The following is a 27,724-nucleotide window of genomic DNA, read 5'->3' on the forward strand; positions in this document are numbered from 1 at the left end:
TCCCTGCGTGAGCTGTCATTTGCACCCACCGACAGAAACAGGGTTTTCTCGATTCATCACCGGTCACGGGTGATTGGGTACTAGTTACGAAATTCCCTGGCGGCACTCGCTATTTGTGAAATAGTTAGCGACCAGTCTGATCTCCTCTGCTGCGAACAAGTCCCTCATGTATCATAATCTCTCTCATATCATCGTGAAACGTTACCCCGTCTGCAACAAGAATAGGCGTTTTCCTGGTATAGCCTACGCTAACGCTATCACTACCAAAATAACGAGCCAGATTTGAGTGCAATGGTCAATACTTAACTGCCGTTCTGGAACGTTAGCACTAAAAATGAACGTGGCTAATCAGTGAGCACGTTACATCTGAATGTGTAATGTTGAGGGAGTGTATTTATCACAAGGTGCGCACAGTCCCGCTCATTGAGGTGAGCAACAAAGCATTGTTTATGCAAAACGCTTGGCAATCATTTGGATTTGAAAGAGCCGAGAGAAGAAGGGTTGCCCTGCTCCTACTGTTTGCGAGAAAACTGCGACACCGCACTAGCTAAGATCTCAACCGTTTCTCTCTACTGGCGACACATGGGTGCTTGTCATTGTCTTCCATGTCACCAGAACCTTCAAGCTGAAATTCCTTGGTGGGGTGTCTAATTATCTGCTCCGCAACGCTACCACAAGCAACTAACCATTCGATCCGCATCAGCGAACTAAGTGAGTCTTGTATGAGCCTTTATACGCGTTGTCCTTCAGGTACTGGATGCTGTAGGCGAGCAGAAGCTGCTGCTAAAAGTGAAAGCCTGGCTAAGCCAGTGCCCCCGTGGAAAAGTTCTCCAGAACTTTTGTTTGAATATAAACTCGGCCACAGCGCGCGCACGGGAGCAAGCCACAAGCGCTGCTGGCACAATATAAAGGAGAAAAAAATGCGAGGAAGCTAAACGGCGGTGCAAGCGCGGGCGGGGATGATCTCTTGTTGTACGCCTTGTGGGCGCGATAACGGTATAATCCGTGTCTTCCCTCGTCTCACACCCGCGTGTACACGCGTCTTCGATAAGCTTCTGGCAACGAGTGTGCGGCAGAGTGCATGCTCAGTTGTTTCGCCCAGCCGTGGCTTTCTAACACGTGCCGAGCCGTCCCTCGAGTTTGAACACAACGCTGACTTACGGGGGGAGGAAGGCGCGGCCAGACTGACTTGTAAAGGCGCATCGTCTCCCGCCCCGGTATCGATGGAAGCGAAGCTTAGTGGTTTGCATCGTCGAATCAGTTTTGCGTTTGTGTCGTCCACGTGCTAAACTGGCGTCAGGCTTAAGGTGAAGCTGCTCTCCTGCGTGCTTGCGATAAGACCTGCGTCGTGGCTTTACACGATTCTGTATGGCGGCCCCACACGTGGCTTCCCGGTTTTTCCGAGAAACTAGCGTCCGCGCCGGTGCGGAGACGCCCTAACTCTTCGAGATGCGTAAGCGCATGCGCTTTCTGGTGTGGGTGTGTTTGTGTACGCGATGAAAAAAAAAAAAAGAATATCGAGAAAAGACGACATACAAGGTCCACACGGCCTGCGGGTATACAATGAGCTGCGCGGTTATGCGCATGAATTGCTCGGCGTCATGTCGATAGCCGTCCCCGCTTCATGTTTTCTTATTCTTGCTCGCTCGTTTCTGCGACACAACCGTTTTTTTTTAAACGGAGGCGAGCGTCCATCTTGACGCCTCGACTGAAGCAAACTATCACCAGCTTTGGAGCCGCGATAACGGCTGTGTGTGGTCGCGATTGGCGATGGCAAAATATTGCTCGGTGCGGGCTTGTTTGTTCGGGGCTTCATTTTTTTTTGCCTTACCTTTCTTCTTTTTCTCTTCGATGTCGCGTAAGGAGGCTCGCACGATGAGCTGCCACGCGACGTTGTACACAAGCCCCGCGAAAAGACAGATGCTTCCTCGGATGCTTGGTGGGAGACGGCAAGCGAGAACACTTGCCCTGCGCGCTGCGAGGAGGCCTTGTCCGCGCAAAATGCAATTAGGCGAACGCGCGCAGGAGTCGCGCCGCAGATGAGCGCGCGTTAGCGGAGCAAACACAGAGGCTGCACGTTTCTAAGAGGTCCGGAAGGGATTAGTGCGTGCGCCCAGCCACGTATGTTTTGGCGATAGCACGGATTCCACGCGTCGGCCACAGCGGCGATAAGAAGGAACAAACTAGCGGTGTTCATCCGGAGATATCGTGGAGTGATTTTACTCCTACGAACCTTAATTAAAATTGTCGGTATAAGTAAGAGACGACCTAGGCGGACTGAGAGACCCGACGGTTTATTGCCGCGCTGAAGATGGTTTCTTTTCTCGATAGCGTTTCCGTTTTGTTCGTTCTTAATGGTTTGCTCGATCCCTCTTCATTCGATTTGAAGAGGCTTGCTTTTAATTTCAACCAATGTCAGACCCATATCTCCTCTAAGAGTTGCAGCTAATTCGAGGCACGTATTTCACTGGATGATATTGTGATTTTTTTTTTTACGTGCCGCCATTGTGTTGCAGATTGCAATTGAACGCTTGTCTAGCGCTGTGATTTGATTCCTTCTCGAACGTTGGCTAACTTACGCAAGTTTGTACAATGAGGTGTTTCTCCTTCGTGATTGTCTTAAATTAGTTTTCTCGAAATCCTTTCCTTCTTGCGACATGATTACACGACGTGTCCTACTGCGCGGCAACAGCGTGAAGTTTGTCCTAAAGAGAATAACACCAGCCGCACTGCATATACGAGACGCATCACGTGGATTGAGGGTGACTGGCACAGGTACGTTAGAATACGAACTGACAGTAAATTTTCTATATGAGTTCACACGCCGTCAAAGTCTAGGCGGGTATAAAAACCTTAGCTTGTGTTTTCCAGAGTAGTGGCAGGCCGTATCGATCACGCGCATCTTCGCCTTCTCGGACAATCATGCGGCACAATTATTTCCATACATTTTGATTTTACGCCGCCACGTAATGAGCCTTGGCACGACACGGTAACATAACGTGCCATTTCCATCTGTTGTGCACCTCCCTCTCATTATAGTAGCAAAAAACAAAAAGGAAACTCCCTTTCACGTTTTACGAAGCGGGCGCACGAATTCGAAGCCGCCGTCTCTGCACGCCATTAGGCTCCGATAAATTTCCACACTTACGTTCCCGGTTTGCGGGAATGCAAGAAAGAAAAAAAAACAGAGAGACGAAGAAAGAGATTGAGGGCGAGAGATAAATGCTTTTCAACATAAGGAGACATAACCAGGACAATCTACCTGAGTCAAGTGAAAAAGGCGAGACCAAGTCGGCGAATTTCCAAGCATACTCTGACCCAGATCTCTTAGGTAAGCTGACGTAATCCGAGTGGCACGGAGCCACGAATTCGTGCGCCACCAGTCCCTCTACTTGTATGTTATTGTCCCTTAGAGCGGCACCTACGAACACTTTGAACAAGCCACCTCTTCTATTCCTGCGTTCTTTTTGCTGTTGATTTCATCTTGTTTTTCAGTACGCTTTGCGTCGCCGTCTGTGGACAAACACATCAAATACGTGCATATACGATGAACTAATTTGCTAAAAACCAACATGAATAATAACTTCTTGCTTTCTTTGCAGTTTGAATGCCACAAAAACGTTTGCAATTAGTTGTTGGGATGAGGATGTTTTATCAGTGGGGAATTGAGGCATTGAATATGTTAGTTGAAAAGAAGTAGCTCGCGGCAGGCGTAGACATACATCGTGTCACCGCCTGTGGCATCAGGCGTAAAGCTCAGCTCGTAATCCCTCTCCTTGTACGGCATGACCTCTGGCGCAGCTCGTTACGCTTGCGCGGCTGAAAGACCCTCCAGTCACCTCGCACCGGCGTGCTGAGCACGCGAATAAGCTACTGCACCGGTCTCTCGCATATTCATAAGTTGGCCCCTCCGAGAACGTTCCATTATTTGCCGCGTTCGCTCCGAAATCTCGCTCCGGCACCGCCGCTAGGCGACACACGCGTGCGAGCGGGTAGCCACCTCTCCTGGAGCGTAATTCCCGCTTCCTGCTTTTGGGAGCACATTCCTGGCACCGGTTCCGACGAAGATTGTGAATAAGAACCCGCACCTGCCTCTCGCCTAGAACGCCATCCCTGTGTAGTACGATCCGCACAAGTATCGGAGAACCAATATTAAGCTCCCGGGCCAGCTCGAGAGTCCACTCTTGCAGCGGAGGTGTTGCTCTGACTTGGCGACACATCGCTTATCGTGAATACTTGGACGAATACTTCCTCTGAAAATCGGCCCCCCCCACCTCTGCTGCTCCGTTTTACCGCTAGTGCATCTGTTTATTGGCTTTGATTTTCAGCATTGGCGGAGGCTGACAGGTGAACGTGGCGTTGGGAGTGAATATGTTTTGTAAGTGTAATTAGGTGCTACCTTGTAGTCACTAAATTTTTTTTCCCGGAAGCTTATAGCCCTGTATCCGGCACGATTAAACCTGCATAGTAAACGACGGAGTTTGAGTTATCCACATTTGAGAAGATGGCACTTGGCGTCAGATGTTGAGACCCAAGGGGCAGAGTGATGCAGCCTCTTGCCAGACCACTGAGCTGCCCGCCCAAATATGTGCTGCCACAGCAGCAGCAGAATACGTACGAACTCCGCCACAGCGTTCATAACTCTAGTTCTGACCACATGATAAGGCGCCCAACGGTTTAAGTAAGTGCGGAAACTGCCAGAGCTAAGAGCATTGAAGTGCGCACCGTTATGAGACGTTGTTAGGACGTTTCACGCAAGACAGGCATCCACCTGCGAGCTGGCACGCTGGACTTTAGAAGTGCCATCTAGATGTCACGTCTTTCGAGCCTGCTTTTCCTCACACCGAGGAGACCTAAAAAGAACGAAACAAAAAGAAAAATCGGTGAGTGCAGTTTTGCTGTAAGTACGAACAGCAGTAAATATACAGCTCGACCTTCGAGGACCGTCGCTTGTAGTTGTTCCGTTTTCTTTGCCACGGTTTAACTCCCTGCCTCGAGATGTCCTATTGGAACGGTGTGTCGTACGTGTCAGTTCTATCTGTGTGGTTCCGCTTTACTTATTTTTTTTTTCAGCTTTAGGCTTCAGTTGTTCTTTATTGTTATCAAGAAATATTGTTTTCTAGATAACCCTACAAGAAAAGAATCGGCAAGTTTTTAATTCTTTTGTGAAGATGTACTTAGTTCTAGACTTCGTTAGGTTTGGCGAGCAACTGCCCACAGTTTCGTTATATGAACTTAGAGAAGAAAAATTGGACGAGTTGGTACAGGTTGTGCCGTCCGGCTGCTCTGCCATTGTGTCCGCTGCCTTTGACCATCAGGTGCCTAACGAGACGTCCTGGAGTTTTATTTTGGTCGCCAAGTAGAGCCGGAATGTTATTATGAGTAATTCTCCATGGAAACTTCAAGAAATATAAAAGTCATATATTGCTTACGAAGTTTATTTCAGTCTACAAAATATAAATTGCAGTGTTTAGCGTCCTGCAGTTGAACAATCTCGGACGCCGCATAGTGGGCGGCCCCGGGTTAATTTTCACAAGCGAGCATTATATATTTAACACGCAGGACAGTAAGCGAGTTTTTTTCATTTCTCTCGTATAAAAATGCGGCAGCCAACCAAACGCGTGACGTAGTGCTTAATGGCCGAGAGCCACTTCCACCGAACCAGCATGACCGGTGTACTTTAGATTGAGGCTTATGGTGCGCGAAAGAACGATGACACTGAAAGACATCGTACGCACAGGCGCTGGGCACCACGCCTTTCTGTGCCCTCGTCCTTTCCTGCACTATAAGCCTCGTCATGTCATACCAGCACGCCCAAAACGCTGCGTTACTGCACCTCAGGCTGAAATGCAGCTTCATCGGCGTCGTAACAGATGACGGTCTACAGGCTTCTGCAGTTTAACGACCCGGGCACGTTTGCTTTCTCGTCATGTAGTGGCGTCTCGAGCCCGAACAACGGTTCCACCTACGGTTTGACACCGCAGCCACGCGAATGGTCACGGGCGCCCGCGGCATGCCACGCATGCCGTGGCGCCGCTCACTTTCGAGATCTCCTCGCAAGACGACGAAGTGTCTCCCACGGTCACGTGATTGAGCGCTTTCCCTCTGAAGCCGTCTCCTGTTACCGCCCAAGTGAGGACGCATGTGGGTCTTGTATGGTGGCTGCCCACCGAAGACGGCAGAGTATAGGTGTTTGCTGCTATTTGGAACAGACCCATAATTCACGTCTCTTAATACTGCTTTGAGAAGAAAAAAAGAAAGCAAGCTGAAAGAATCGCGAAGGGAATGAAAAATTATTTAACAATTGAATTTGCCTCTTTTCTCTACATTAGTCCCTATACGTACTGCAAATTTTTCCAGATTTACTTTCGCAGAAAACGACATATTTCATGAATGAAATAGGTCTGAAAGTACACCACGCAGTAGCCTTTCAGAAACGTTGCGAGACCTTAAAACAACGCAAAATCTCTTCAAGAAACGACAAAGAAACTGTGATGCGCTCTGTATGGGCGCATGCTGAATCGTAAAAAGAAAATAAGCGTTAGTGCTACCGGCGCCTATCGTTGCGCAACATTTTGCTGCCGTAATATTGATAATACACTCCGCGACAGTACACACTTGCAGGTCTGCTCTGTCCACCTGGGTCGGCAAAGCTAGAAGATTTTATGTGGAATTTTGTAACGTGACTCGACGCACCGTGAAATGCTAGATTTATTGCATGAGCGGCGGCGCCCGTATGCTTGAAGAAGCAACGATTCTCTATTGCGAGCTTTAAGAGGTGGCATTCTTGGAATCTCTCGCGGCAAAAGCAAAATGACATGCGATAAATCAATTCTAGAATATTGCCGGCAAAAAGCACGATCTCGTTATAAGGCACGCCGTAGTGGAGGGACCGCTGATTATTTTGCGCCAACCGGGCTTTGTTAACATGCAGCCAATACGCAGTACACGCGCGCTTCTTCTTTTTAAAATTTTTTCATTCCGCTCCGATCCGAATGCAGCTGTTGCAGCCATAGGATCGAACCTGCTAGCCTGTGCTCAGCTGCGCGAGATCATAGCCGCGGAGGTACCTCGGCGGCTGTAGTACCAGAGGACACTTAGGAATAATAGCGCTAAAAAGCGGTATGGCTTCTGCTTTCTTTGCATCATCCAGCTCTCGGTCGTGATGGCAACTTCTGGTGTTCTGTATTGGCAGCTTCACGGAAGGTGTGAGCGCAAAATTAAACATTACGGCGGATTTGCGAGCGCGTTACGTTTGCAATAAATCTCTGAGGAGCTGAGCAGCAAATTTCTATCTATGTCTTTAAAGTCGTTCCCTGTTCAACCCCCCCACCGCAAAACAAAAGAAGTCGCAATAACTACGTTCCGGAGTAGCATGTAATAAGTAGTCAATTTTCACGATTGTAGAGACCAAATCATTGAAGTCATAATACCAGCTATTCGCTGTATACTCCTGCACTCTACGGGAAAGCGTCATTGGCGCCCCAAATTACGCTGTCCTTCGGAACACTCCTGTGTAGCGAGAAGCGACGACGATGATTGCAGGGCTTACCGAGAACCGCTATATTGCAGATACCCGAGCTAACTGCGTCCTCTGTTGTCAGCTGCACATGCTATTGCAAGTGGGATGCCAATTATTTTACGTCTGCGTGTGCGTTAAAAAAGTATGAAAGTCACAATCTAAAAACAACGATCTCTGAAAGGGCCATTAGAAATCAGGATCTACTTAAACACCGCCAAGTGTTTATTAGGTGTAAATTCAGTGAGCTCAGCATTTATTTAGTACCTGCGGTAGTATGGCGACCAATGTCATTTTAGGCTTGCTGAAATGTTAGTAGAAGTTCAGTTCAATAACTTCACAGTGACAGTCGCCAGACGCAAAAGCGAGATTTGTGCGCTGTCCGGTATATAGCCATATCATTCCTTTAAGGTCGAGGAAGTGCACTGTTCGTCGAGTGAATCAAACACTTATAAAATTACGCTTCGCTTACCAACGGCGTGAGCAAGACTTGCCAAGCGACTCCGTTTGTTCAGCCACCGGTCCAAGCAAGTACTCGATGCTGCTCACTAAAACGGATTAAAGAAAAAAGGAAAGCTTAAGCGGATAAGGCGATGTGTCAGGGCCTTCGGTAGCGATTCTTTGTAATCCCAGCCACGAAATGGGAATCCACGCAAAAGCTTTTTCGCCTCAGTTACTTGAGCGCTTCCCCGCAGGCGATATTGCGTCGGCACAGCGTCCGGCTGCACTGTAGACTAGAGCTCCACGACAAGCTTAAGCTCTAACGACCGTCAGCGAAATAAGCGCTAAACTGCATCCATTCTTCCAAAGTAATTTCTTTAATTTAGGCGTCCCGTCGGCCTCCCTCTTTGTCGACACTCTGAGCCCTCGTTTTTATTTCGCTGCAAGGCGTTATTGCAGGGACAAAGGCAGACATGGAAAATAACGTGCCAGTAAATGTTTTCAGGAAGGCAACACAGCAGCAGCGACCGGGAAGTATAGTTGTAGCGGGACTCTGATGATGAATGTCTTCCTTCCCACGGCGCTCTGTTCCGCTTCGCGACCCTCGCGAGAGCGTCGCTGCGCTCCCTCTCGCACCCGCCTTCTGTGCTCTGCCGTTCGCACCTTGCCCTGCGCAATGGGCGGGGCCCATGAAGAAGTGAAACTAAAGTTGCGAAATTTAAAGCGCCGTCGGCGCGTGACAGGGGCGACAACTTTGGCCGACGACTACGCTTGGGTCGCCCGCGTTCCTTCCTTTCTTCGTTGCCCCCGAGAAATGATTGACGAGCGACATTAGGCGGTGTTCTCTGAGGCAAGCTTATCTCTGCTTCTTAAGCAAGCGCGATGTTATAAATGTGCACGCTGTGGTTACTGTGCGTGAGGGCGGAAAAAAACACGAGCTTTTCCGCAGCGGAGTCGAATAAGGCGGGGTTAGGTAGAGCCCGTGACTAGGATAGGAAGATTGAGGCGAATGAGTATTCGAAACTCAGCTCGTTTCTGCTGTACGCGAGCCTAACGTGCATTGCGTCGTTAGCGCCTCCTACGTAATAGCTGTGCGGCTGCTATAGTCCAGGCCACGTGGAACATCGCAAGGCATTTTAATGAAAAAAGAAAGTGTGCACGGAGGAACGGAAACTCATTAAACGTCTCGCTTTTTATTGTCCCAGCGTGCGGATGTATGCTTCACCCGTAACCTGGACACTGTGACGGCGGATAAAGGAGATAAAGAAGAAAAAAAAAGGACGAAGCCGGGATGTCATAACCGCGCCGCTGCTGGCGACACACTGTGGGCTTTATCGCTGACAGCCGGCAACGTGTACCTGGCTGTCAGATATACGAGCTCTGTGCGCATAGCAAGAGCTACGCGGGAACCCGAGCGCGTCTTTCGTCTTTCTGGTTCAGCGTGACGGCGCTGTAGCCGGCACGGTGTAGTTTCGCCAGCGCGGCGGGCGACATTAGGCCAGCCCTGTAGCTTCTTCTTTACCCGTCTTTGATGGTGTCGTAAAGACGTCTTGTCGCCGATCCGGCGACTTCATTTGTCTACGTTGGCGCAGTCACGGGTCGGTGCGCCGCTGCCTTCGCCGCCGGCTCATTCCGGCCCTAACGATCGCCGGGTCGCGGCGCTGCACGTCGGCAGCCAGCTGCTCCCGTCGGCAGGGTGTGCAGCAGCACGCAGAGGCTTCGGTAACGGCATTTGTGCGGTGCACTTTCCCTTTCCATCTCTCTACGTGCGCTTAAACGCGCGGGTGTGTCGCTCAAATATGTGCCTGGGAGCGGGCGCGCACAAATCTAGGCGCGGAATCTAGCCAGTCGTTTGGCGGGAACATGCGTGTTCTGCGACGGCAGGCAAGAAAGAGCGAAAGTGGTGTATCCCTGTGCCGTCGTTTTCGCTTCTTTTGCCTAAAGATGCGAAACCAAAATGAGCAAATTTTCATCCCGGGATACTGCGTGAGCGTGTGGATGTGTCGAAGGCGTACGAGTTCTCGCCCTATGTTAGCAACCGTCCGTTTTCACGAGTGCGCGTGTGTCTGAGCGTGTGTGCATCTGCTTCAAACCATATATACCTATAAAGTGGTAAGGCTGATCGCTATACGAGAACCATGGAGGGCTTAAATTGCCTCCTCAAAACGCGTTCTTTCTTTGCGATTTTTAACTATACTTGTTGGACGGTTGAGAGAAGACAAATGCTCTTGCTTCCCTTTTTTGCCAAATTTTATTCCCTTATCTTACACGTCTCGCAAATTCAAGGCCCGGAACAGTAAGCTACGCGTACACACACACACACAAAAATGGTGCTCCGTAAAAGCAGTTCCTACCCTGACGAATACAACTCCTCTTGTCAAAACGCTGGCTTCAGCGACATTCGTTGTATGACTACTGTTCCGCAAGGTTCGTATTTCAAACATGGCGTTTTGCCAAATACTATAACTTATTAGGTGTAATAGTGATGGATAATGCCCAACTGGTGGTCCTGGGCACCGGGTTACAATGCAAGCTTGTAGCCTTTGCCGCGTAACACAGCACAAGCGGGAAACAACACTCACCCATGTCACCCGTGGAACAAATGGCCGTTTCGAATTAAAACAGCGGAATTATTTATTTTTCCCCGAATGTGTCTTCTTTTTACATTGCAGGATGTCTATATTTGGCCCCACAATGCATGTACAAAAAGCTTTTTTTTTTAAGGAACTTAGATGTGTGGGTTAACGGGGAAGTCACCCTTTACGACTAACGACAGTGTCCAACGTTTTCGGCCCGTTAGGGGATATCCACATAATGGCAAGGTTTTATGGCTGGCAGTTTACGAGATTTCCCTTGACAAGGTCGGGCACAACTACGGAAGGCTACATCAGGGTGCACAGTGCGCACTAAAATAATATATGCCTGCAGCCGTTGCAGAGATAAGCACAAAATAATTACCCGAAGCCAGGATTTATGGCAAACGTAAGCCGCACAGGAGCGGCAGTGGGCATTAAACCGATAATATTCAGCACTTTCGCGCACATGAGCCTTTCTTTTCTTTTCTATGCCGCTGACGACGTATTATTGGCAGCCGAGCAATGCAAACAGATTACCCGGTATGATCAGTGCATCTATTGCAATCGGTCAGCCTAATTCTAAATTTATCGGCTGTATTTCCGGACTCTGTGCACGACTTCACCAGGCGTGGACTTTGCATGGACAAAAAGTAGAAAAATGCGTCGAAATAACATTCAGGAGGGCGTTGCAATATTATGGGCCGAATTACTAGAGGGCTATAAGGATAGTAACTCCATCAGTCATGGAGCCTCCATATAGAGACATACCTTACTATTTAGTGGTTCCAGAAGCGATGACAAGAAGCATAATTTTAGGAGGCGCCTTTCCTGTGTAGGATCGTCAAGGAGTTGTAGTCGGGCAGACAAGAAAGAAGACTAGCTGTAGCCAGGCCCACCATATTCGTTGTGGCAGGGCCACTCGCTTTCGATGCGTAAATATTGTAAATCTGCCCTTTTTTTACATGCCCCCGTAACAATACGTTGAACATTGTGCTGAATGTAAACGTAACCCTCTGTTACCCAAACACAATGTGATGGGTCACTTGAGCACAGAGTATAAATGAATCTAAAGGTACGTTACGATGTTCAATACAAGGTTTGAACAGACGTCCGACAAGGTGCTGCGTATCCATGTTCATAATTAGTGTTCTTTTTTTCTTGCGTGAAAAGCTCTTCATCACAGTAATAACTGGTCCGCGCATCTGATTCCAACAATAATTTCTGGTTTTTCATCCGATATAAAGCTAGCATCCCAATAGAATTATTTTAGTAATTGGGAAATCCGGCTTGAAAAGACCTGAATCTTGCACCTACCAATCCCTTCCCCCTCCCCCTCCCCCCCCTTGCTCCCCCCAAATAAATAAATAAATAAATAAATAAATAAATAAATAAATAAATAAATAAACAATGTTCGCGTCGTATGTTCAGAAAAAATGCATAAATTCGGAAGCTAAATGAAATTCGTGACTGAAGGACTAAGAACGTCCTCAAAGGCTCTGACTTGATGCACAATAATTCATCGCGCAAGGTGGAGGATGGTTTATGCAAGCGAAGATGATCCTCCAGCCGAATGCGGTACCAAGCTACAAAGCAAGCCAGTGTGGGTTTCTCAGAAAGAAACCTCCGCAGTTAAGGCAAAATGCATCCTGTTCGGTGATTGTCCCCTTGCTTGTGATTCTCGTCCTAGTAAGCCTTTCGAAGCGCTTGTACTGCTCAAGCAGAAACCTCTCGCGTGCTTGGCAGAGGAATTTGCAGATGCATTTGTACCTGCGAGCTCAAGAATTCATCCATGTGCTCTGCCTGCAACATCTACGTCTGTTATGGATGCCCCGTTCACACTTCGAGAGCTACAGACAGCACTCAGCAGCCTGCGGCGTTGATGTGCGCCAGGTCCTGACGGCATTACCCACCAGATGATGCCGAACCTACCTCTAGAACACCGGAAGATGCTCCTAAGCTATCTCAATCGAGTATGGGAGACTAGCGATGTTCCTCCTCCATGGAAGGTGGCTTGTGTTGTTCCAGTGCTGAAGTCCGGCAAAGAAATGACAGACTTGGCCTCGTATCATCCTGTATCACTGACGTCGTGTGTGGCTAAGCTCATGGAGAAGCTGGCAAGTAAGCGTTTATCATGGGGGCTCGAAGATAGAAGGGCTCTGCCAACATGCATGACTGGATTCCGCACAGGTTTAAGCGCGCAAGGTAGCCTCTTGGACTTGATAAGCCACATTGAACATCAAAGAGCTTTCGGCCTCTCAAAACTAGCTATTTTCCTAGACGTATCAAAGGCTTATGATAGCGTCCTTCACAGCTCAATACTTAATAGCTTGCAGGCCATAGGCGTACAGGGCTATCTTCTGCGATTCATTCACTCATTTATCAGTGATCGTAAAATTCAAGTGTGGTTAGGAAGTACCATAAGCACCGAAAGGGTGGTATCGCGAGGGGTACCTCAGGGAAGTGTTCTTTCCCCGACGCTGTTTAATGTTGTAATGGCTGGTCTTCCCGCTGAAGTGCAAAAACATTGCAGGCATATCCATATGTCGATATATGCGGGCGACATTTGTATTTGGTTAAGTGGATATCGACACAAGCGTTTAGCTCTGATAGCTCGACAGGCATTACTTTCAGTTCAAAATTACCTTCAAAGTGTTGGGTTGACTCTCTCGGTGGAAAAATCTGGCTTCATCATGTTTCCAGGTAGAGGAAGATGGTATGCGCGGCTGGAGACAGACCTTGATCAATCTTGCCTTCGTCAATTGAAGCACAAGCGCTTTTTGGGCGTCATTATTGACTACCGTCTACAGTGGCGACGAGCTATGCACTCTATTGTGACATCACTATCTCCGCGTCTCAATGTGATCCGTAGAGTTGCAAGTGAGCAATGGGGAAATCACCGTTCTTCAATGATCAGGCTGCACGATGCACTTGTGACGAGTCGAATAATGTACCAGCTCCCTTTAATTTCCCTCTCAGTATCACAGCTGGAACGACTTGAGGTTTTACACAGAAAGGGCCTAAGGAGGGCTCTTATTGCATTGTTAGGAGCAGTCTGCGTTCCGCAGACTGCTCCTAACCATGCAATACTTTATGAGTCTCTATCGAGACCTCTTAGCCTAGTCGCTTCACAAAGGTTATTGATACACATTGGCAGCCTCAAACAGACGATAGCCGGGCGAGCCCTTCTACAGAGACTTCGAAAGAGATCTGAGTCCCGAGCGTACGTGGCCCTTAATACTCTTGGTTATCTGGGTCTTGACGCTAGAGGTCGAACTAAGAGGTTGAAACCACCTTGGTCTTTCGCGAGCCTCGATTGCTCGTTGACAATTCCTAGCGTTCTGGCTAAGCGGAGTTCTCCTTTGGCGGCAACGTGTTCGCTCGTACTGGAGCATCTTGAAACTGAATATGCACGTCATACTCAAATTTTTACTGATAGCCCTGTGGACAAGGTCAGAGGATCTAGTGCAGCTGCTTTGCACATTCCCTCTTTGAAGTATGATTGGTCGGTTCGCTTCACTGCAGTCGTCTCCTCCACAACAGCCGAAAGGGTTGTCATTGAGGCAGCTCTAAAGAGGCTACGGTTTTGTACGCCTCAACCTGTTGTCATTCTTACAGATTCGAAATCCGCCCTTCAAAGGTTAGAGCATGGGTTCGCTACTGACGCCTTATGTCTAAACCCCCTACGCTCGGTGCACAATCTCCATATCAAAGGCTTCTCCATACGATTCCAATGGGTTCCCTCGCACATAGGTATCATTGGCAACGAGATGGCGGACAGCCGTGCCCATAGAGCGCTGTCTGGGAATCCTTTGATAAAAGTGCCTCAAGAGGACAAGCGACTCTTCAGAGAAGCAGTCTCGTGCCACTCCAGCTCTTGGTGGAGCTCACCTCACAAGCCATGTGTGACCAAGGGTCTCAAAAGAAACCAAGCCACTTTACTGCTCCGCATTCGTACGGGCTCTGCTCGTACCCCTGCGTGGATGTATAAGACTGGCCTGGCGTTGTCTCCATTATGTTCAACGTGTGGTGTGTGCGGTGACATAGAACATTACCTTATGTGCTGTACTCTGTATAACCTCCTGAGACCCCGCTATGGGGATTTGTCCAATATATTGGACATTGAGATATGACACATTACTCCTGTGACAAGGCTTTCATCCTCATAAAACCGTGCTGTCCAACTTATTGGACACCTGCTTGCGCCATCTATGCAGCATTGATGAAAATACATTGTTCAATTTCCCGCCGAAACAATTCCACAATGGCGGCATTCAGCGGCGCGACGTTACACGGCCGCTGCCGGAGAAGTAAGCACTGTTTCTCGTATTTCTACCTGCTTTTAGGGCATATCTTTGATTTTATATTAAAGTTAATACAACAGCGTACGCGCAGAATACGAAATTCGAATTGTTCGCATGCTTACTTATTTTTACACTTCCTTTGATTTCGCTTGTCCATTACGTTGGACGCTAGGACTCAACCCGGTTATTCTTACCGCGCTTTTGCGATGGCCTTGTTATGAACAGCAGGCAAGTACTGTTGGCATTTAGCGCCTTGTGGACGAAATCGCGTCTTTTTTTTTTCTTCAGGGGACCGGCCTCGCGTGTCTGATGAATTAAGCCGATAACTTATTTTTTAAACCCATGGCCTGGACCTGCAAGACACCTACAGTCGCAGGTGGTCTCGTAAGGGAAAAACATATCGATATCCCTCTAACAGATATTGTTCGCATGTACAACGTCAACATGGGCGTTGTGGGCAAGGCAGACCGAATGATAAGTTACTACAGGATAAAAGCAGGCGTCAACAAGTGGACAATCAGAGCCAACTTTCGCCTCTTCGACATTTCCCTCAACAACTCCTGGGTGCAGAACCCGCGGAACATACGCTTCCTAAAGAAACAGCGGAAAGGTATACTCAAAGATATGCAGTTCCACCAATCTGTTGCTGAGACTCTCGTGGCTCAAGGGAAGAAGCAGGATGAAACGGAGAGTGAGAACGAAGCCGAGTGGCATCCACCATCAAAGCAGGCTCGACTGTCTCCTCGACAATCCCAAGAGCACTACCCACAGTTAAATACTGGCAGACACAGCAAACGCTGCCCGTTGCAGAGTACAGGGCTGCGACATGAAAACAAAGTTTTTTGCACCAAATGTCGGCTCTTCTTCAGCATCACCAAGGGCAAACAGGTGTTTTGAAATTCCCCGCAGGAAGCGAACACAAGATCAAAATTTTTGTTGAGCAGAGGAATGCTCTTTTTTTATAGTTTATTCACTACTTTGCCTTTCGAGTTATTAAAATATTTTTGCACACGAGTTTGAGCGCAATATCTGCGGTAAGTCATTACGTGCGCGCTGGGTGAAGAAAGACCGGGTAGCATCCCAGTGTCCAATATATTGGACATCGCGTTGAGCTCAAACTATCAGGGCTATTGAAAAAACATTTAACACTTTTCACCTTCATAACCGTACTGATTTATTCTGAAAGTTTGGGAAAAATTTGTGCACCCAAATGCATCCCGGGTCTCAGGAGGATAATGCGGAAAGGAGTGTGTTATTCGGGTCCCTCAAGAAGACAGGAATTCCCCACGGTTCTCTTCAGGACATTGTTTTCCCGCGCGGGAACCAGTTTGATAGGAAAGGGGTTTCTCGCCTTCTTTTAAATTACCTGCAGGACACGGATTTGGCCTCCACATGGTGACCTTAGTAGGGACTATGTGTAGTTGTGAGATCTGTGTCTGATTTATATGATTTATGTGTTTAAATGTCGCTACTGTGGAGCAATTGCCGGCAGCTACTGCAAGGCCAATCCCACCAGTAGCCTACAACCACTCAACTTAACTCAACTCAACTGTAACCCGCAACTAACGCAGTTCCGGGACGGTCGTTGTACTATATGAGGTAATCATCGCCCATCGTGAGGGCAAATTAATCTACACTTGAAAGCTCAGGGAAGGTGAATGTAAAAAATCAGTTCGCCAGAATCGTGCAAGGTGTAGGAAAAAATATGCAAGGAATTATTGTCGTTTACCCGAATGTAGCACGAAACTACAGAGGAAACCTCTACGCGTTTCTCGGTATAGGATTCCCTTGTAGCGTCGTGGCACATTCAGGTGGATGACAATCTTTTTTTTGTTCACGATAAATGTGCATCAAGTGGGTTTCCTTTCTGATGCCTAAAAAAAATCAAGTAACGAACGAGTTTCTATTGGCGCCATCGTTCTGCGCGATAACCTGTTGGCGAGCCGAAAGTAGTTCCTAGTTTTTGCACACGGCCGAAGAAAACTGTGCAAAAAGTGAGCGACCGACGTAAGACACTAACGAAACACGTTGGCTAGCAAACTATGGACACGTCCCCGGAGGGGAACGGATGGCGAGAATTGTATCGTCGTTTTTGTGTTTATCCTCGTGCTTCAAGTGACGCTTTCGGCGGGAGCAGAACAAGCGGTTATACTCGCGTTCCCGTTTTTCCACGAAAGAGATATTGAGAACGCGCGATACGGTTGGCACCAAACGGGGCATTGTACAAGCTTTATTTATAGACCGCGACGTTCACGTTGAACATTGTTGTGAATAAGGTGTTATCTTTTCGAAGAAAGTTTCATTTAAAGTAGAGGAACTGGTCCTGTATGCACCGTACCACAAAGCAGTTCGCCCCCCCCCCCCCCCGAATAGGTTGCACATCAAATAATTGCACGCATGATGTGTTACTTCAGATTGAAATATAAGTCCGTTTTAATTGCCTGTTCTTTAGGGTGTTTTGTCTGTCCAATTCTTTTTACGTATGCGACAACTGGACAATGAACCACCCAGGTAATATAGAGTAGGAAAAAAGAAATATCGGTTGACATAAAACTGGCGCATGAAAAAAAGCAGTGTTTCTACATAACACAAGAATTTAAGAATGTGTCTTCTCATGAGAAGCAATTTCCTGGATCGCGTGCTTACTATGAAAATAGAGTTATCTAGACAGCACTGTACCGATTTATGTTCTTTTTTAGTTCCTTTTTTTCCTTATGGCTGGCGTTAAGGCCGGGCTTGCAGGCTTCACGAGTTTGTCCGTTGGTTTCGACTTGGGTCAAGTCAGTGATCTTATCTAGCGAAATAAATATTTGTATTATAAAACATACGCATAAGTAAAGCCTAAGTGAAATAGAGCATTCCATGGGGCTGTCACATCAGAGTTTGTCCACTCGGCGAAGAGCCTTGCCATTTCGTGAGGTCTATGGGTATGACGCTGGAAACAATGAACCCGCTAACTGAGCTCTCTGTGTAACGCTGAGTGGAAGTATTTTAGTGTGGAGCACGTCAGCGCTGACGAAAGCGAAGCGTTCCTGCGCGAGCCCACAGTGGGGATGTGTGAAGCGGTGTGCACACGCACTCGAAGTATTTCGTGATACCTTCGGGACAGCAATGCCCAAATAGGACTGAGCTGTATGACCTGATTTTTGCTCTTTATGATTCACTTTTGCCCCTTTTTGATAGGAAAACACACGCACAGGATAAGTGGAACGTTGATTTATCGATGTCCGTCCTTCTAAGCACGAGCCCACGGCGCAACCTGACGAGTGATAGTTGTAGTCCTGCCGACCTGACAAGTTCGAAACACTTGCCACAAGCGCAGTGCATCACGATTTTTCATTTTTCTCGTAGCATTGCTCTTAATTTGAAATTAAGTTGTTGATGTCGGCTTCCCCAGAGAGAGGAGGAGAGCAATTATTTAAATGCAAGAAGGTTGAGCAAGGTAGCGTCTTATTCACTACCCTACACGGGGAGAAATGGAAATGACGACAGAAAGAGTGAAGGAATGGTGATTGTGCGCACTGGACGCGTATAAATATTCACTCACGTATAAGTAGTGTAGCCAGAATCCCTCGGATAGTCACTGGCGCTTTGGTAGCCTCGTGTATCATATAGGTCTGCGGGGAAAGTCTGAGGACTCTAACCTCCGATCAAAATCTGCCGCCTAAATGGCCGATGCACGCATAGCGTATCTTTGAGAATCGTATAGGTTTGCCAGTGGCGCAGAGTTTGTTCCATAGTTTCATAACATCTTCAAGAGTGACAGCAGGCGCTGTAGGTCATTTCGATGAGGAGTGAGTAAGCATTCGTGAATGAGACGCCCGAACGGTGGCGGCGCGCTAAAAGTTTTTCACAATGGGAGAGCCTGGTTGGCTGATCAAGTCGCAAGTCAGGGTCTAGTGAATACAATCGCTAGTTTGTGAAATCCGGCGGATTCCCATGTATGCTGCGTCTCACGCGACCTCTTTTGTGATTTGTCTACGTTGTGTTCACGTGAGCTGATTTTACGTTCTAGGTGTGACCTGTTCAGTGGGTTTTTTCTCTTCTACGCCTATGTGACATGAATTTATGTTCACGTTAAGGTGATTTCTTTTGTGCACTGTTTTAGTGCGTTTATGTCCCCTCACGGTCTGACTTTCTTGCTGCTGTTACTTTTTTCTGTTCAGTGCCGGCTTATTATTTCACATTGAGTATGTATTTGTTCTTTGAGAAAATGAGTAGCTGGTGTAATCTAAAGGCGTCAATGTTTTCTATATATCATGCATATAAAAAAAGAAAACCGTCACAGTGTGAAGCAGTGAGCAAGTGAGTAAAATTTGCCTGCTGCATCGGTTCTCGATCACGATATTGGGACGTAATAATCTAGCTGGCGCGCCCAGCACGCGCCTTCATCTGCCCTAATTGCAACGAAAAGTTCCGAAGCCTCGCAGTAAACGACGCCGCAGGTGAAGGCGCTCAGAATTGATTCCGACCACCGAAGGCTCTATAGCGTGCATCTAAACCTAAATACACTGGCAGTTTTGCATTCACCTCCGTGGGAATGCGGCTGCTGCTCCGGACGGCAATCGAACGCACGACGTCGGGCTCGGCAGCGGCCGAGACCCGCCGTAGTGACTGACCCATCACGGTGGTAAGTTCTTGGCTTCAAGAAGGCTCTTCGTAAAACTGTTGCTTAAAGAGACATGCTGCATCTGGTCCAAAAATACTTGTTCGCGGGATACAGCAGTTTAAAGTACTAATACCGCATTGACCTGGCTCGGAAAAGAAAAAAGTGATGGCTTTGTTGCTCACTCCCCGGCGGCAACGGCTTACGTACGCTTTGTTTCTTTCGTTCGCAGAGTGTACGCCGGGGTCTGTTCTTCGCCAGCAGCTCAACGACGGCCATGAAGCACATCGTGTTCCTCACAGCCTGCGTGCTCCTCTTTCTCGTCGCCACCAGTGCTGAGGTGAGGCCACTTCGCTCGCAGCCAACTTGGCTTTAGAGACCAAGTTCTTTCTGAGGCGAGGCTTTCAGTCGGTGTTGCCGGTGTACCCAAGCCTCAAAGGACAGGGGTTGTTCGGGGATGCAAAAAAAAAAAAAAATGAGGACACAAAACTGAACTTTGTGGTACTCTGAGAGTAATCCCTGGTAAGTTTTCGGTTTAGTCGGACCTCCGTGCAGTTGTCCGACTGCACCGCAAAGAACATATATAAGAGCGTACGGTAAGGGGCATATAGATGAGCTCCGTGTTCGTGAACCGGAGCCAGCGTGATTATTGCAGCTGGCCGCTCCGAACCCTGTATAGATGACGTGATGGAGTGATTGATAATCAATTAGATCGAACATCGAGATTAGAGAAGATAAATGTCGCAACGGCTCAATGCTGGCGCCAGGTCTCGCTAAGCAGCACTAGAACCGCCTGAAATGTCGCATACGGATCGCAACCTGCGCAAAGAAACTTGGGAATCGCGTCATAATGTACCATAGCTGTAAAATGCCCCATTATTTTTACAGCTGTTCTTTAGAGACGTGTTCTGCAGTACCTTCTTCGGATGACAACTATAAGGCGAGAAAACAAAATTACTTAAAAGACCCGAAAGACCAAAAGTGGAAACTAGACTCCGTGATCAACTCCGATGCTCTGCACACACACTTCTGCCAGTATGACAAAGAGTGAAAGTGAAGAGACATCGTTCTTTGAATGATCGGGATTTTACGGGAAAGGCCGCGCCAGGTGGGAGCGCCGTTGTCCAAGCCCGAGTTGGTGGCAATATGAAAGTTACGTCGCGCCTCGTTTATCCAGGCCGACTACATTGTCAGCCAGGCGCCTGCTTATTTGTGTGCGGAGCTCGCGGCACAAGACCATCGAATATGAATAGGCTTGCTCAATAAAACACAAGCCATAGACAATAAACAATGTGTTTCGTTTTTGCTTTCCCCTTCTGTCCATGTTAGTTGGTAACCGTTTATCGGAGATGCCGGGTGCTCGCACGTTTACAAGAAATTACGGTTGGCGAAGGCCACGGGTACGACACGTCCGCACGAGAACTTCTACGCGTCGACCTCGGTAATCCAGGCATTTACCACGCGCCCGTTCGCACCTGTTCGCAGCATGCGCGCCCATCGACCGTGCCGCAAACAGGCGCGCGCTCGTGAAAAAGCGCTGCTCGGCGTGGAATCGCCGCGCGCCGGCGTCACTGCGCCGTCTCTCCGACACTTTTCTCTCCGTCACGACTTGTCGTCCGTAACCGCGCGAACCTCTGCCAGCCAGCTTCCCGCTGCCTCGTGCAGCCAAGGCCATCGTGACGTGCTTGCGTTCACGGCGACGCACTGCTCGTTAATCCCCCGCTCCCTTTGTCGACTGCACGTGCACCTTGGCACTCGCCGCGCACTTGACTCCGGCGCCGAGTCTCCATGTCCGACTATATCCGGCGTAATTGGAATAATGGTGAGCGCTGAAAGGAGAAGATGCTGCTGAGAGTGGCCCTCCACACACGTCCACACCGCCTATGCCGAACAAACTAGTCAAAGAGATGCACTTTTCTCTGTTGTATATCCATTATATCAATTCAAGGCGATGTTAGTGCTTGTAGATGGCGCCCGCTGTGTACGCCTCTTATCTTAATTACCATATGTGCATAAAATAATGAACATTCTTCAAGCAGTGGTAAGTGAAAGAAATTACAATAACTATTTTTATGAGTATGACTTTGCAAGGAAATTGGCAGCATATATAAAAATATTACAATTGCGGTTTTCTAACCTAAATACATTTTTTTTGCCTATACTACACCCGCGCATATGAAAAAAGAAACGCAAGTGTAGCGCAAATTTGTGCACGCTGCAGTCAACATAACCGGAAGCTGTGAAGGTGATCACCACTTGAGAGATAGAATAAAATAGGTTTGTTGCATTGTTAAACTTGTAATTAATGTCTATTTACACCTCCTAAAGTTCTAGCTGAGACTGGCGCGGACATCGAATCTGTGTATTTCACCCCTCCCACAGACAACAAGGAATTTGTGCGCGGACATATTGCTGTTTTATGCGAAATTTTGCTTCCATCGGAGGACCCGTGCCTCGTGGGCGTGACACGCACTAATAACAGATATAATAATGTGACGTCAGCTTGGTGGGAGGGTGAGAGTCGACCCAACAATGGGGGCGTCTCTACTGGATCGAGTGATGCAGAGATATCCAGTAATAATTCCATACGCGGTTCGGTCAGACAATGAGAACGAAAAAAGATTTTGAAAAATACATTTGGAATTTCTGCACAGGTAAAACGCTATCAACGAAATCGGAAGTTACTGGCCATGTATCTCTACGTTGTCCGTAGCTGTACGTACTTGAGTAGCTTTATCAGTTCAATCGACGCGTCCGAATAAGCTTCAACACACCATAGGTGGTTCCATTTGTTTTATCTGAACGTGTTACGCTGGGGAAATTAAACCTAATTTATTCGGCTCTGCAACCTCATTCTGGGTTTATTGAACCTCTTGTTCGCACAATGTGCTGTTCGGCGATCGATGCAATTACAACGGCTGCGGTATTCGAAGCATATTTCATTCAGTCAGTGAGGCGGCATCTGGGAAAGTTGCGTGTTAAATGAAAAAGAAACAGAAGTTAAAATAATAAAAAAAGATAACAGGACATGCTAAGATGCTGTAAATGTCCAGAAAAAGATTTCCATGCTGGTCTCCCATGGATAGAAGATTTCAGTGTTGTTCTTTAGTGAATTTTGTTTTATTTTTTAGTGCCGAGCGTTAGATTAATTTAATCAACTGTTGTGTATATTAATTCGTACTGGCGGTGTCACGACTAGTTTCTTGTGTTTCATGATGTCAATTAAATTTCTCTCTTCATTTACACCGTGTCAGGAGTAGAAATGCAATTAGTAACGATGACTGCGATCAACATGTCCAGATATGTACGTTCACCTGCGGTTGTCCGGGTAAACACGCCAATGCCCACCACGAACCAAGAATGGGCGTCGCGTACATACGGGTCACGTCGAAGACGTTCCAAAACTACAGAGAAGGGAGCGACTTCACCACAGACGACATTAAACGCTGCCCGGCACAAACGCAGCATCTGCTGACTCGACGCGAAGAAGCCATGCTCCTCCGGGGCGCTAGCTCGCGCGAATGACACAGGGAGCCAGCGATGCCCGGCGGGCGTGTCCATTGTTCGCCTGTTTGCCGACCGTCTCCTCTCGGAGACGGGACACCGCCCGCGCGGACGTTCGGTTGCTGATTCGATGCTTCTGTGTCCCGCCAAGTTCGGCTCGTTCCGATGCTTGGTTCCGCTAAGACGCAGTGCGCATACTGAAGTTCCGAGGCATGGGAACGTGCGTGTACTTTGTTGGCGAGAATAAGGTATCGCCAGTCGCGGTGTTGTTCGACGTCCGAGAGCGGAGGGGGTGTTCGCTGCGTCCTATACGCTTTCCTCGCGGCACCTACTCAAACAGGTGCCCTGCGCATGTGGCGGTCTTCTATCGCTGAATGTGCGCTTCTGTTTGGCCAAAGCTCTGCTCCCGAGTGAGCCGATGTGCTATGAGCAGCCGTGCTAGAGAAGTGTACTGAAACTTCTCCTCTTTCGTCTCGACTGCTGCTCCAGTTCTGGGAACCCTTCTTGAATCCCTCCCCGCTCGTTGTTTTGCTTTCGTCGCGGGCCCGTCCGGGTCACTTCCAGAGACACTTGTGCCGGTCTGTCCACACGCGCATTCTTCTTGGAGCATGCGCAAACAGCCGCGACGTTCGGCACGGAAGCAGCCTCAATTTCATCCGTACGGTGAAGCGATCCTTGTTGGGCGGCAAATAAAGTGTATAGGCAAGTACATGTCGGCGTCCTTCAGTTTGCAGGGCCCCAAGTGGGCACAATTTGAAATAAACTAAAGCTGCGCCTCTAAACGGATAATGTGCGGCACTTGCCTAGTGGGCCAGGATGAGATTTCGAGCTGCAAACAGCGCCCACGCCAGAGCGGGAACGGCCAGCTACTCAGTCGCTGTGGCTCGCTCTCATTCTCACTGAGAAGCCTGCTCACACGACTGCTCGCCGACTATGGCATTTCAAACGTATAGGCGTGCTTATATTCAGCTGCTTTTTGTCTACCCTTTACTAATATCGCACGTGGGCCTCGGGTGCAAATCTGCAGACACCCCTCTTTGTCGAGAGTCCGCGCGACAGGATGGCTGAGCATGAGCAAGATATTCCTCCACACGAATTGCACTTCATTTATCCGGCTGTTAGATCGAAGCATTCATGCAAGGAATGTCTGGAACAAGCACGATGAAACCACTGGAGGAGAGTTTCGTAGCACGAAGAGTATCAAAAGTATTTCAGTAATGCAGTCTACAGCAACAAAAACCGTCGCTTTCTTAGTTTAATAATTGGCGCAATCAGATTCGTAAAGTATCTCCATTACAGCATATTAATTTATTAAATGGATCAAAAATGTGACCATGTGTGGTAATAACTTCGCGATTACCTGAAACAGAACAAAGGTGCAAGGGCGAACAGAAGCAGACGACTTGAAGGGTATCTTACTTTAAAGAGAGAGCCTACTACGCAGAGAAAACTACGCTTTGCATAGTTCGCGGTTACACGATATGCGCCATTCTTTCGTACAGGACGGACAGACGGACGGACGGACAGACGGACGGACGGACGGACAGACGGACAGACAGACAGACAGACAGACAGACAGACAGACAGACAGACAGACAGACAGACAGACAGACAGACAGACAGACAGACAGACAGACAGACAGACAGACAAACTTTATTAAAATAATAATCCGAATAAACAAATTAAATTATATGGTTTTACGTGCCAAAACCACTTTATGATTATGAGGCACGCCGTAGAGGAGGACTCCGGAAATTTCGACCACCTGGGGTTCTTTAACGTGCACCTAAATCTAAGTACACGGGTGTTTTCGCATTTCACCCCCATCGAAATGGGGCCGCCGTGCCGTGGCCGGGATTCGATCCCGCGACCTCGTGCTCAGCAGCCCAACACAATAATCAGAATAGTGGTTAATGGTCCGGGCCCCTAGTCGAGGGCTCCACTGGTTCCTGCCACATTCTCAACTCTCTGGTCGAGCTCGAGCAGGTCGTCGAGGGCCGACAGCAGTGCCTCCCATCGCTCCCTCGTTGAGTTCGTGCCGTAGTGTTCTATGTTGTGTAGCCTGCACTCCTACGTAATGTGGTATACGGTTTGTATGGCCTCGTAGCACAGGCACTCGTCCCTGTAGGCTGTGAGGTGTATGCGATGTAATATGTGTAGGTTCGTGTAAGTGCCTTTCTGGAGCTTACGCCAGGCAGTGGCATTATCCGTCTTTAGATTTCGATGGAGTAGCGAATATCACAAGCGATTCCCTCTGTGGTAGTTAACGTTCATGTAACAGGAAGATACCGTTAGGGCCGAGATCATGCAATACTGCTTTTGTACGCAGGATAAAAAGCCGCAGATGCGGAGCTACAGTAATGTGGAAAGTTGGGTTAATTGGTGAATAATTATCATAACTTGCTGGTGAAGCGATGCATTGACACGAGTGTCGTCTTTTCTTGTGTGTCCTCGCCGTGTCCGTGTCAGTGCGCTGCTTCACCATAAAGGTATGATACTGAGCAACACATGGCATGTGATGACTGAGTTAAAAAGGTTGCGTTTAGCCAGACACTCTCGTTCATGATGTTTGTCACACGTGTGGTCTATAAGCAGGGCTTACTTCCGCAGCAATACCTCGGTCCGATGTAGCGGATCTTTCCGTTCGCATGTGTTCTTTTCCATTGGCCGGCCGCCTTGACTAGTGGTATACGAAGCAAGAGGATAGGCTGCAATTTTTTTGTTTATGCGAACAATGACATCGTGAGAGCTTATTGTAAATACGTGCCCTCGTCCATAGGAAAAGGGTTACTAAGGTAAGCTGAAAAAATTTCGATAACCGGGTTTTTTTTTTTAACTGCACCTTGAAGCCCATACGGCTCGTTCGGCATTTTAATGCTACAGCATTGTAGGCGCATTGCGCCACTCTGTATAGGCAGCTGTCTCACAAAGAATACGTGCCGTGGCACGTGCAGCACCTTTCAGAGAATGGCAGCGGCGCGAGAGGATCACGCGTCTCATCAAGCCCCAATGGTGGAAAGACGTCTAATCCCACTGTAAATCATGCATTTCTTCAGAGCATTGCAGGCGAACTGTCTAACAGAAAACTGCAGGTGCCTTGACTTGTGCAAGTGTGCCACAGTATGCGCGAAATGGGGGGGGGGGGGGGGGGGGGCAAGTTTGTAGGAAACACGAGGTACAGGAACGCGACTTTGGTAAATTACCGTTCGTACGGCAAGCCGTGACGCACGCGCGGGGAGCCCTATATAGGCACGTCACAGCATTGACAACCTAAGCATTGGTAGCGCAGTGGTGGGTTCTAACTTCTGCCTTAGTCTTACCGCTACGCCTAAAATGGATATTTATTAAAAAAATTAAATTCTACGTAGTGAATTAGGCCACTTGCTGCTAGGTCATTGATTATCTACTCCGACACCAGTTCTATTTCTGCTTGAAAAGAAGGAATAGTTTTTTATAATGTTTAATTATTCCGCAATACACTGTGCGAACACAGAGGTAAGCTTAGGGAGCCCTTCACAAAGTGAGCTCTGAGAATACAAGCTGATCTATCGATTCTTTTCTTGCCTGGTTCAAATGAGAAATAATACGGGACTAAGACACCCCTGTGTATGCGTTATTATACTTTTCAATCGTTTCTTTTTTCAGGATCAGGACGACGAGGAAACTGTGAGTTCAAAATTGAGACACTTCTAAGCGTCGCGGTTGAAAAAGCTACTAATAATTTCGTACGATGCAATGAGCCTTTCTTACTTAATCCCAAGTTTATCTCATCCGCGCAGGTCGATTTAGTCAGACAGCGGTATGATTTAGGCATTTGATGTAAAATTTTAGCACTCGTTTATGTTCTGCCCGTTAGTACTCTCACTCGGATAACATTTCTAGAGCCAGAAAGCGAGAACAGAAGGGAGATGTCGACAACACAACTAGCGCATTGTGTTTTCAACGTCTCCCTTCTGTCCTGTTGCGCTGGCGCTAGGAATGTTATGCAAGTAAAATGTTACCTTCCAACCTCTGCTTCACGTGACAGATATGGCCGAGTCTCTCTATTTCACATGATTTAGGATTGACTGTTGCAGAGTGAGTGAGTGAGTGAAAAACTTCGTCAGCTCTAGATTCGCTGGTCTTCTGCGGTCTTCAGATGGAATCGTCCATTTTCTAGCACAACGGTCGGTTGCCCTTAGTCCAGGGCTCCGCTGGATGCTGCTGCCAGTTGTGCTCGCCGAATCAGACCTTCTTGGTCGACCTGGCGATCGCTGGAGAGCACTCCCTCCCATTGCTCCGCACTCGGGTTGGGTATAACGGCTACCACGTCTATCTTCTGGCATGCCCACGTTATGTGATACAGCGTGGGTGTTTCGTGGCACCAGGGGCATTTGTCAATGTATTGTGTGGGATAAATTTTGCTGAGTACGTTTAGGTTCGGGTACGAGCCCGTTTGTAGCTGCCTCCACGTGACAGAGTCCTTTGTGCTAAGGGAGTTGTGCGGTGGTGGATACCGCTTTCTGCACCTCTTGTAGTAATGTAGTATTGCCGAATAGCCTTGGGGTACAGGTTCGGTCTCCTCGAGGTCACCTACGTTGGATGCTCGGTAATAAGTGTACCCTCGAGCTATCCTGTCCGCCTCTTGGTTCCCTGCCACTCCCGTGTGTCCCGGCGTCCATACTATCGTATGCCTAATTGGTTCTTCTTTTGTTTGTCGTGGTGTTATGTGGTCTCCGGAGCGGAGTATGCGGAGCGCTCCGTGCCCTATTCTGCCGCGTAGGTAGTTGCGGCACG

The 27,724-nt window shown here is 48.2% G+C and overlaps 1 protein-coding gene across 19 annotated transcripts in view; it reads left to right on the forward strand.

Annotated features, from left to right (window-relative positions):
• The window catches only part of LOC126524372 (uncharacterized), a 248,910-nt gene that overhangs the window by 156,380 nt on the left and 64,806 nt on the right, over positions 1-27,724 (forward strand). For 16 of the 19 annotated variants that reach the window (XM_055067268.2, XM_055067270.2, XM_072287382.1 and 13 more), the window contains 2 exons: positions 19,676-19,783; positions 26,594-26,614. In XM_055067268.2, the coding sequence (XP_054923243.1) occupies positions 19,721-19,783; positions 26,594-26,614 (84 nt within the window). In that variant the 5' untranslated portion in view covers positions 19,676-19,720. The remainder of the gene's footprint in view (positions 1-19,675; positions 19,784-26,593; positions 26,615-27,724) is intronic. The other 3 variants (XM_072287389.1, XM_072287379.1, XM_072287380.1) reach the window with 1 other exon arrangement.

This window comes from Dermacentor andersoni, chromosome 3 (genome assembly GCF_023375885.2).
Source record: "Dermacentor andersoni chromosome 3, qqDerAnde1_hic_scaffold, whole genome shotgun sequence".
In the NCBI taxonomy this organism is placed as follows: Eukaryota; Metazoa; Arthropoda; class Arachnida; order Ixodida; family Ixodidae; genus Dermacentor; species Dermacentor andersoni.